Here is a 12,090-nt window from a genome sequence, read left to right as displayed (position 1 = left end):
CAATCGATGGTGCTTGGTGGCGTTATGAGTAATCTTAAAATGATGCAAATGATTACGGAGGGTAGTCTGGGCCAAGCTCAGTTAGTGGTCGGATGTTTGGTTGTTTGTGACTGATGTGACAGTAAAACGAAGGGTTAAAAGGTATATTATTCATTTGAATAATGTAACGCGTTTCACTTTGATATAAAGTTGACATAAAGGGTTAGTGATAGTGAGATTATTAAGAAATAATAATAGTATATACAGTTGATATGCGACTATTCGTCAAAGATTTGATCAAAGTAAAACGTCACCAATTAAATCCACTTTCGCGGTACGAGAACGAGGTGGTTGTTTTCTGCGGAAGAAGGCAAGTACTTACTCACGTTCTTCTTTCACAATTAACAGAATAGAGGACAGTCGTTTGAAGAAGAATAAGAGTAGAGAAAAAGAAGACCTAGATACTTGTTCGCGTACAGCACGTGCTTCCCTTCGACACTTAAAAACTCGATCGTATAATTCGCGCTTCTATCTCCATATCCCCGTTCTCCCACCTTTCTCACTTTTCACGGGCTACGATTGTCGCGTTCAACTCGTCCAATATCGTAATCCGTAGCAGCAGCAGCAGCAGCAGCAACAGCAGCAGCAGCAGTAGTAGTAGGTAGTAGCAGCCGTAACAGCAACAGTAAAGTACGAGTAAGAACGTTCGTTGAGCCCATTCAAAAGGAAATCAAGAAAGAACGGTGCTGTTGCTCAAGAGTTAAAGCTAAAGTTATCTCAGCCTATATGTGTATAAGGTAAAAGGCAAGAAACCTAAAAAAGGAAGAGGAAGAAGAAGAAGGAAAATAGCATGACGCTTATGAGTATCTCAAAAAGAATTTTGCTTTTCTTGATCGATTCGTAGGAAGTAAATCATTGCAGAAGGAGAATAACATGAGTGGCGCATTTCCGTCATTTACCCTTCAAACTCGTTGATGAGATAGAAAAAAAGAAAGATAAAGGAAAATCTTATCTCAGCAGTTATATACACATATATAAAAATTCTTATAACACATATGTTGTACTCTCGAGATGGATGAAGATAGTCAGGTAACGTCGAGCGCTGTTCTCGAGGAGACCTTCTACGTGACATCAAAGAAAAATACTTATTACAAAGTGAAGCTTACGGAAAAAGGGTTGAGCTTGCAAAAGGATAGTAATGGCTCGACGAAGATCGAAACAATTCCGTTAAATGATATCATTGGGTGCAGGTGTATGAGATCGAAACGAAGGAGTGCAGCTGGAAGTTGCGCCTGCCGTCCAGGTGCATCAAGAACGCAGCTCAAATTGGTCGAGTCTATGGATGCTTATCAGGCATCCTACGACGAGTATGACACCTCTGCTTATCTCTATATATACGCATATACACTCAAAAAAGTACGAATGAAGGGAATCCGTAGACGCGAGAGGACAACTATTACTCTCAGATTTCGAAGTTTTGACAAGTATGAAGATAATCTAAGGGAAGCAAGTAGATGGCGATTGGCAATTAAGTGTCTAGTCACCAAACTACCGGTTCCGAAAAATCTCATGAGCCCGAGTCATGGAAATCTCGAAGCTTTGCTTGGTGGTAAGTATTTTTTCATCTTTGTAACCTTTCTTTTTTCCTTCATACGGTCATTTGTTAGTGTCATCTTTCTTTGTTTTTTTTTTCTTTTTTTTTCAAACTTATGTTATCTACTATCATTTGTCTTGCGATATCTTATTATACAATAATATTTCATATTCCCGCCTATCTTCTGATTGGTTGATTCAACGTTCCAAGCCAATAAAGAAACGTAGTTTATTTTACGATTAAAGATGAAATATAATCTACTTGTAATTTTAATCATATATTTCTTATCTTAAACTAGTTTGTTGTGTGATTCTCGTATTTTAATATGTCATTGACAAGATCAAGCAATTAATTCATCGGCAAGTGTTTCTGCCCTATGTGATGCATATTCGTGTGTAATCAAATACAGTTGTATAACTATAAAAACTAGACTGTAAGACATATTACAGTTAATGATTATAAAAAACTTCATAAGAAAACTTCATACATAGTAGCAAAAATGTTTTCCAATAATATAACTGACATTCTTGTTCTTCTTTTTTTCCTTCTCTCTTTTCTATTTATACTTTTATTTTTTCCTCATTTATCAAGAAATTTTGTATAATTTATTCACTTCCAACTTCCTGTTAAATTGAATAATTTATTCGCGCCATTTAATTGACTTTAATTGTATAACAATCATTTACAATGAGTTATAATATATTTATAACAAATTTTTCTTTTTTGCTTTTGTTTATCCAATCGTATTGATAAGCGAATAAAAAAATTTGACCCCGATTAGACAAATCATTTTATCAAAGATCGTATTCTATCGAGGATCTGCATAATTTCAATATATAAAATATTAAAAGGAATTCTTGTCCGATGATTTATATAGGGATCAACACAGAAATACATGTGAGAATACATTGAAAAAAAAGTCGTTAAAAATTCAGATAAATACGAATTAAAATTCTCAAATATATAAAAAGAAAGAAAAAGAGAAAACATCGTTGATCGATCGTTGAATATTTCAATACGAGAGAAAGTAATAAAAGAGAAATAAATAATTTTGCGTAAGAGAATAAAAATTATTTTATATTTTCGAAGCGAAAAATGTAATATTGCGTAAAAAAAAAACAAATATAAAAATATAAGTGAAGTATTGTGTGTTGTTTAGCTGTTTTTTGTTTTTTTTTCATAAGTATATCGCGATAAGATTTATCCCTGGGAATCTTGATATCTCACGGAAACGTTTATTTCACAAGAATCTATATATTGTAGATTTCATAATCCTCGTTAAAGAAACGTACTAAGTACAAGGCCATTGAGTTCATTGTTTTTTTCGTGACTCTTGGATGTTTTACGGGTTTATTGTTGGCATCCTCTCTCTTTTTCTCTCATAAAACTTTTCGTATAGTCATTAAGCTCGAGGATTAATAACCCTGTTGATATCAAATTGACGTAAGTGCCAAATTAAAAAATCGATTAGTTAATAAGGATGGAACAGAGAGAGAGAGAGAGAGAGAGAGAGAGAGAGAGAGAGTGAGAGTGAGAGTGTATATGAGTGTATAGGGTGAAAAAGTATAGCAATGTATGTGTATATAAGTTTTTGCGAAAAGAGTGGAAATGTGTAATGAGTATAAGTGTAGGAAAAAGTATGAGAGTAAAATATATATATATATAAGTTACATTATGCGATAATGAAACATGACAGATTCTATTTTTTAAACGTTACATATTTAATAACTTTATCGCTCTGATAATGATTAACATAAATAACGATTAATAGAAATCTTTGTGTAATTATATTTTGTAAATTTATTCATTCCGCGTTGTATTATTTTTTTTTAATTGATGTTTCATGCAAATTAAAGTTCTTGAATTATAGCATAATATATACATTAATATTATTTATACACGCATAAGAACTTTACTGACATCAGAATTTAAAATTATTTTAATTTTTATTTCCTTCATTTTTTAATATAATTATATGATAAGCGTCACACACTTCGCTTCGTCAATGAAAAAAAAAAAAAAACTTAATGATTCGAAGTAAGAAGTTGGGAATGCTGTAAATGTGCATAAAACATTGGCCATATTGTCGTTAGTTTTTTTTATTTCTTTTCCTTTTCCTTTTTATTTCTTTTTTTTTTCGCAGAAACGTATGAAACCTAGTATCGGCTGACGTTATAAATTAGCATAAGATAATCTTCCCGATTTGATACGCTCAGAAAAATTATTCTTTCGTAAGGCTTTGGGATTTCATTGTTTCTAAAAATATTTTTTATTTATTTTTTATTTTCATACATCTCTCTCTCTCTCTCTCTCTTTTTGTTATTTATTTTCGTTTATTTTCTTTTTTGTTAGAACAGCGATAACAAAATATGTTATACCTTACGAACGACAATTTTTAACGAGCATGCATCAACGGTGTAATCAAGGTTACGTAATGTAAGCGGCGTAATATAAGCGGCATTTGTATTCTTTTATGTAGGTGACTGGATATGAATTAACATTCGATCCAATATATGGTAAAATATTTTACATCCACCCATTAGTACTTTTTTATTTTTTGGATAAATGTACTATAATATTTCTTTCCAACGTTTCAGTGTCCATTTTTATACGAACCCATTTGTGATGAGTAACCTTCGATCATTTTTACGTAGTTACGTTATTTTGTACATTATACATATATACATTCATACATACACTCATATGATTGATCACTTTGTGTGAATTTCTTTTGCAGTGTTCTTAGTCTAATGTAAGATTACTTTTTTTATATATATATATATACACATACACATGCACATATACATATACATATACATATGTAAATACATAAACGTCTCATTCTTTGTCCTATATCGGACTTCATGCTTTAAGTGGCTATATAAGATCATTTCCGGAAAGGAAATTGCTTCAAGATATCGCATTAAGGCGCCTTTTTCGTTATATATGATGTCACATAAAATTTTAGAAAAAAGAAACAAAGATCATTGTTAAACTTATATTAGTGCCGAGACACTAGCTCAGTTTGGGGATTCAGAATATAAGTTTTAATTTAAAACTTGCGTCTTCAATACATTTTCTTGTTTTTGTTTAATTATTTTCATGAGAATTGTTTTATGAAATTGATTAATAAATATATATATATATTTCTGATTTTTTCTTGTAACTTTTTTTCATGTTCTATATTTCACATGAAATCGTTTTTCTAAGAGAACAAAAAGAAAGTATGTTTTTAATTATAGAACTATTTAACTAATTAATATTTTTCGTGCCATATGTATTACCGATAGTACACATTAAACTTTCTATTCAGACCTTGTGTACCACTGGTAGTACACACTGACATTTATTGAATGCGTCAAAACGTCAAATGGCTTGACACACTGAACGTATTACAAATATTTTTTTTCTTGCTTTTTTCTTATTTTCTTTTATTTTGTTTACTTTTTTACCGGTTCGATAGAAATAATTATACATTTATTATTAATAATTGTAGTATTAAGAGTAGTTACATAAATTATTTACAACACGAGTTATTAATAGATATTTTATTTGAATGTAGCTTATTTTTAAATTATCATTAATTTTAATTGTATTATTTTCTGCTACATTGTTACATAAAAAATAAGATTGGAAGAGATTATTGATAATTTGCTTCCGTTAATTATAACAGATGTAATTGGAAACTTCATTTAACGCGCGAGGTTTCATCATTACATCGTGAACATTCTTAGATATTTACGATGCCATCAATCTGTTTCAATTTAATTAAATAATTCTTTTGAAAAAAACAAAATTTATAATAAAATAATGAAATAATATAGAGAATGAGAGAGAGAGAGAACTGAATCGATAAGAAGTTGTGTTTGTTTTTATATTGTTTCTTTATGATATATTAAAAAATGTTGATTTTCGATTAATAAAATCACAAAAAAAAACTCATTACTAATGTTAATTTATTTTATAGAATTTTATCTTTCAAGGAAATTTAAGAAACTACACAAGGATGAGCAAAGTATAAATAATTTGTTTGACCGTCATTGCGAACTTTCGACTGCGTAATCTATACCGGGTGAGTCGATGAAAATTATCACTTCAAATAAACCGTTATCTATTGACTACATTTAACAAATATTTTAAACAAAAATTTGTGTTTTCAGTCGAGTAATTTCATAGGATTAATATATTTTTTTTTAAGTTTATGCCTCGTTTTTTTGTTTTTTGCTTTTCGTTTTTTTTTTTCTGGAAATAAAAGTACAAGTGTTGCAATTATACAGTTAAATATTTTTTTGTAAAGTCAATAAATAACGAGTCCATTTCAGGTAGTAATTTCTATTGACTCAACCTGCCGAACAAAATTATTGGAATAGTATTAGTAACGTGTACGGAAATTGTGACAAAGATAAATAATTTTTCAATTTCTTAAACTTGAATTACAGCATAAGGTTTTGACGACCAAAAATTATTTTTACAAATTATAACCGTGAGACGTACGATTTCACTTAAAAAAATGTTGGCAACTTTCGAAATATCGAGAAAAAAAAATGATAATCACATGCGTTATTCGAATTATGACTTTAAATGTTCGTGTATTTAAGCTTTTGGTTGAAGAAGAATAATTTATGAAACAAATATTACATAAAAAATGATACTTAACTTTAACAGATTTGCACAAAAGATGTAGAAAAATTTGTCAATATTTTTGATCGGCACCGTACTTGTAGACAATTAAGGATGGCATTTGAATTTTTTAAAATAAATTTATTTCCCTTATTTATTCGTGGTACTTATATTTTACATTGTATCGATTTGTTATTCGGAAATGAATATTTGGAACAATATCTCTATTTATCATTTCTTTTATTCTTCTGGCTTGGTTATATAGTTTTGATTTATTTTATCTATATACTTCGATTATCGTACATTTTTCTTGGATACAATTCTTGGACAAAGTTCGAGTTTATTATGTATTCATATCGTTTTTTTTCTAATAGCTATATGTCAAGTTTCCTTGCAATACCATTAGCAAATATTTGATATATGTGATAATATTTTTAAGTAAAAAAGAAAAAAAGATATTATTTCGACATAGAGGTAAAAAAAGAAAAAATTCGCATATTCATAATTTAAGTATATAATAAATCATATTTATCGATTTATTCATTCATCGATTTCTAATTGATTAAATAGACAGGTGCGTAATAGAAACTCGGAATAAACAAAAGAATATATGCAATTTTGTTTTTTGTTACAGCATGCCCAGGTGAGAATCGAAAACTTTTAGTCTTATTAAATCCAAAATCTGGACCCGGAAGAGGCAGGGAAATTTTTCAAAAAAGGATTCATCCTGTATTATCCGAAGCTGAGAGACCGTACGACATTCACATCACTAGATATTCTAATTATGCTCGTGAATTCATTCGTACCAAGGATATTTATCAATGGAGCGGTTTGCTAACAGTTGGCGGCGACGGGATCGTCTTTGAAGTCGTCAACGGCCTTTTTCAAAGACCCGATTGGGAGAAGGCACTCAATGAACTACCCCTTGGTGTTATACCCTGTGGTTCCGGTAACGGTCTGGCGAAATCTATTGCATACTCTAAACAGTAGGTTCTTCCACTAAGGAATCAATACTATTTAAATATCTATCTAATAATCTCTTTCTTCTTTTCTTTTCTTTCATTTAACTTCATATAAATTTTGTAACTGGGAATAATTAATTACCTTGACATTATATAGTAAACAACTTTCACTATTTGAAAGTATCAGAAAATGGAACTACAGTATTTTAAGAAAATTTATTCGATAAATCGTATTTATATTATTGCATTTTATAATATTTCAATATTATATGTATTTGTAAATAATATATAAATGTTTTTTTTTTCTTTTTTCAGAGAACCATATGATTACAATCCTTTACTAATTAGCGCCTTATCTGTAGTAAAATGTAAGAAAGCTCCTATGGATATAGTACGCATTGAAACTCGAAACAAAATATTGTTTTCATTCTTGTCAGTCGGATGGGGCTTACTCTCTGACATTGATATTGAAAGTGAACGACTTCGTGCCATAGGTGGACAAAGATTCACTATTTGGAGCGTAGCACGTTTAATAGGATTGAGAACATATAAAGGGAAAATATCATATTTGCCTTGTGATAAAGTACTGCCAGTAGAAGTTGTTGGCAATGGTAAAGTTTGTCATACAGATTGTACAAGTGATGGAAAAATAACACATTCTAGAAGTTATGGAGATGAATTAGATCGGTACTTTTCTAATATTCTATGTATTATAGTTACAATTACTTACTCAATTTCAAAATATAAAATTACATTTTATAATAAAAATATTTTACAGGTATGGAAATATAGTTGAATCAAAAAGTTTCCATGATGCCTGTGACGATAGTACTAATGAATTAGATTTGCCTCTTAATGGTTATAGAGATGATGAAGTTATAACTGAAAATATAACTCTTGAAACTGAAATTGAGGGACGACAAAGACTGGACAGTTTCTATTCTGCGACTTCAGCAAAATCTACATACTTTAGTACTGGTTCTGTATCAAGTTATCATAGCATAGATGATAGCGATATAAGGGGACCTGGTATACCATTTTTCATATTATATTATAATTTGATGTTACTTGTTAATTTACAAATAAAGTTTTATCGTTTCGTAGACGTAGAAAATATAACGACAAGTCAAGTTATGTATGGTCCGTCGTCAACGCTTCCAGCTTTGACTGCACAACTACCTGATTCTTGGGTTCAAGATCAAGGTAAAAATGTCTTATACATTTTCATATCTTTTTTAATTTTAATAAGAATTTTATACAAATGGAGACAATTTTTTACAGGAGAATTTGTAATGGTACATGCGGCGTATCAATCTCATTTAGGTCAAGATTATTTTTTTGCACCACGTGCAAAACTAGCTGATGGTATTATATGGCTTTTAATAGTTAAAGCTGGTATTACTAGAGCAAACTTGTTACAGGTAAGTTTATAAATATTTTTTTATTATTTGCAGTATATATATATGTATTTTATTACATGGTAAAAAAGAAAATTAATTTTTTTGTTTGTCAGTTCTTATTGGGTTTAAGTACTGGGACTCATGTAAATTGCTCTGGTGTTAACATGATACCTGTCAAGGCTTTTAGAATAGAACCAGCAGATGGAACAAATGGTCACTTAACGGTAGATGGCGAAGAAGTTGATTATGGTCCATTACAAGCTGAAATATTTCCTTCTTTAGCAACAGTAATGACACCTTGACAAGGGTGATTATATCGGCAGAATCAATCAAATAGTACAATCCTTAAATTATAGACTCAAAGTTATAGTGAATAAATTTGTTATAAATCACACACTATCATATCATTAATTAATAAGTATTTTCAAATTTGCATATGGAAAGTCTAGGATATAATATTTTAGTATATTAAAATGTAATCTATAATAATTTATTACTGTTAATATCATTTAACTATATATTTCAGTAACTTCGTTGTTATGGATAATGTGAATTTTCTATATTTTCTTTTTTGTTGTTGTGTTTTTTCTATTTTATAAATGTTTTTTCAAATTCATCTGATTTTTAATATGAGTTTTCTATATAATATGTATAATACTAAAATTTACTTATATTTTACACTGAAATATATAAAATCAGTATTTAAATAATAACTTTAACAGATGGGATATTTTAAGAAATGTTTTTCTTTGAAAGCTATGAAAGAATGTAGATATGTTATAATAATAGTATACGAAAAGAGATTTTTAAATCGATATTATAAAAATTATTCGCTTAATCATAATTTATTATAATGTAATCGATTATGCTAGCATATTGTATCATATGTGTTATTGTCAACTTTTCGAATGAAAATATTAAAAAGTATGACATTGCTAGCATGCAAAATTGATTGTGTATTATAGAAGGAAATTTTCTCGAGATCTGAAAAGTACATACATAAAATATTATATAAGGTGCTCTTTCGATATTCTACATCACTGAAAATCTTTCAAAAGAGAGAATAGAAAAGAGTTAAGTGATAGAAAAGTTAAAAATTTGTACAGTAAAATGTAGTTACTAATGGCACAGAATCTTTGATATCTATTGAAACCAATAATGTTATTTCATATATATATTATATATATTTATCTTATTGTTAGGCGATTTTATTAATCAAGTTCTTACGTCAGATATATCAGAAATTGGTGTTCTATTCTCTTTTTTTATTGCTCTCCGTATTAGAATCAACATAATTGTATGTGGTTTTATATATGTGTTATATAATATATATATCAAATTTAGAATTTTTTCTAAAAGATTTAACATCGTTTAAAATAATTGCAAGAACAACGATAATAATTGACTATTGCGTCATCTTCTTTTTTTGACTCTTTTATGCTATTTACACATCACACATTTTTAGGATGATGTGATTTCGTATTAAGATAATATGGTGCCAATAAAATTGTTGACAAATAATTAATCATTATAATGCAAAGAAGTTTCAAAAATTCCAACTTATAAATAAAAGAAAACTTGCATGTTGCCTTTATTTGTTGTAATAAAAAAAGGTATTTTTAGATTTTTACAAGAGGTACAAGTTTTACACATTTACATGTTAAAACTATGTACTACATATTATATCACTATACATACATTTAAAGGTATAGAATTTTAATAATTTAAGAAATAAATTATGAATTACGCGAGTTTCAATTAAAATTTCTTTAAAACATTATATATAAATAAGGAGATAGTGATTTTTGAATAAACTTCCTATTAATGTAGTATATACAATATGAAAAGAATATAATGTCGTGTTAATTATTTCTACCTCATTACTAAAGATTAGTTGTAATGAGATAATCAAATATATTAACAAAAATTAATGACTATATGCGATTAATTACATCGCTAGGCAATCTTAAACTAAATAAATCCAGGCAATAATTACTGTTTTATAAATATTTAAAAATATATTATAATTTAATTTAACTTTTTGGAAACTAATGCATTTTAATTGAAAGAAAAATATATTTTTTTATAATTTATTCCTATATCATTTATTTTACATACAAGGGTTCTTTTTATATTTATATATCTTCTCTACAGAATAAAGTCCTTAATATTAATAATTATTTTAATTAATTAATTAATTAATTAAGATTACACTGCGCAATATGGAAATATATAATGTGCTTTCTTAATCAATAAAATTAATTTTGTCAGATTCATATTCTTCCTATAAATAAAATCTTTTATTTTCTATTTGTATTTTATTTATGTTTATTAAATTTTGTTTCTATTTCTAAAGTGGAAACATTATAAAATAAAAATAGCAGTATAACCTTAATAATCTTATTTTCCCATATATATAGGGTGTTTGAAGTTTTTTCGTACTAATGTGAACGTATTCTACGCTAAAAAAAATAAGAAAAAAATGTTATATGAACATAGATAATTTAAAGCTTTATTCAAAAGTTATAATATAAATTTTAAAACTGTCTAAATGTGCTATTTAAAGATGTGTCTACATACAGTAAATTCCCGTGTAACGTAGTTAATATGTTACGCATTAAAAGATTTGTCTCCTACAACGCGATTTTTTTTTTCAATTTTTCTCGAGATAATTAACAATTACTTGATGAGAACATATGTATTATATATAAATATGGAGAAAATTCTTCTGTTTCACAAACTATTTTTGACAGCACAGTGGTCAAAAATAAAAAAATAAAAAATTACAAAATAGAAGAAATCGGTAACGATAAAAACAACAATGTAATGCTCAATTAATTTTAATGCCAAATTTAATTTTTAAATAATGGAAATTTACTTATCTTATTATATAGCGCGTTGTACGAGAGTTTACCATATATATATATATTTTTGTATTATAAGTTGTAGTTTAGTAAAGTTGTTTTATGTTAATACAATCAATATTTACACACGTAAAAGATATTACTTCGGTTATTTACAAGCTTATATGTAGGTAGAAAATATTGAAATATGTATGTATCTTTGAATAGGTGAAAATTACGATCTTAAGCTCTAATCTTAAATAGCAAAAACAATATAATGAATATAACAAATGTTTCTTTAAAAAAAGAAATTTAATAATACATTATCTTTATTAAGTGCCTGGTTTTGTCAAATTGATTAGAAGATTAATAATTAGACCTTATAATATCATAATGAATATAATATACACAGATTCCTTCATTTATGCTGATTGATCGTTCTGCGTTGATTTTTTTACGCGGATAAAAATCGCGTAAATAATTTACTTCTATAAAAAAAGAACATAGTAAGAAAAACAGGTATATGTTATAAAAACATTTAAATTGCATAAATTAATAAAAAAAAAAATGATATTTTTAAAAAAATTAAAATAAGTTTTATTCGATGTCAGAATCTGTACTGCTGTATGTAAACCTTTCTGACTGCATAAGTGCAGGAATAAGTGTAATATACAGGGTGGACCACGAATCGT

At 27.9% G+C, this 12,090-nt stretch overlaps 1 protein-coding gene across 2 annotated transcripts; it reads left to right on the top strand.

The window, feature by feature from the left end:
• Nucleotides 1-20: 20 nt before the first annotated feature.
• Nucleotides 21-8,949, top strand: LOC122523841 (sphingosine kinase 2-like). Of its 2 annotated transcripts, XM_043645756.1 has the most exons (8): nt 24-141; nt 388-1,588; nt 6,828-7,179; nt 7,471-7,842; nt 7,934-8,184; nt 8,260-8,358; nt 8,437-8,576; nt 8,669-8,949. In XM_043645756.1, the coding sequence occupies exons 2-8, from the start codon at nt 1,051-1,053 to the stop codon at nt 8,855-8,857; spliced, it is 1,941 nt and encodes a 646-aa protein (XP_043501691.1). In that variant the 5' UTR covers nt 24-141; nt 388-1,050; the 3' UTR covers nt 8,858-8,949. The 2 variants fall into 2 exon arrangements, with proteins under 2 accessions (XP_043501690.1, XP_043501691.1); XM_043645755.1 differs by having other exon boundaries at nt 21-1,588.
• The last annotated feature ends 3,141 nt before the right edge of the window (nt 8,950-12,090 follow it).

The sequence above is a fragment of the Polistes fuscatus genome, unplaced genomic scaffold (genome assembly GCF_010416935.1).
Source record: "Polistes fuscatus isolate 324 unplaced genomic scaffold, CU_Pfus_HIC Scaffold7, whole genome shotgun sequence".
Classification (NCBI taxonomy): Eukaryota; Metazoa; Arthropoda; class Insecta; order Hymenoptera; family Vespidae; genus Polistes; species Polistes fuscatus.
Note: the sequence above shows the minus strand (reverse complement) of the source record. Positions and strands in the feature narration are given on the sequence as shown.

Coding starts and splice junctions, on each gene's coding strand:
- LOC122523841 (XM_043645755.1), top strand. CDS start 1,051: ATGGATGAAGATAGTCAGGTAACGTCGAGCGCTGTTCTCGAGGAGACC. Junction 8,185..8,259: donor TAGCGATATAAGGGGACCTG/GTATACCATTTT, acceptor ATCGTTTCGTAG/ACGTAGAAAATATAACGACA. Junction 8,577..8,668: donor CTAGAGCAAACTTGTTACAG/GTAAGTTTATAA, acceptor TTTGTTTGTCAG/TTCTTATTGGGTTTAAGTAC.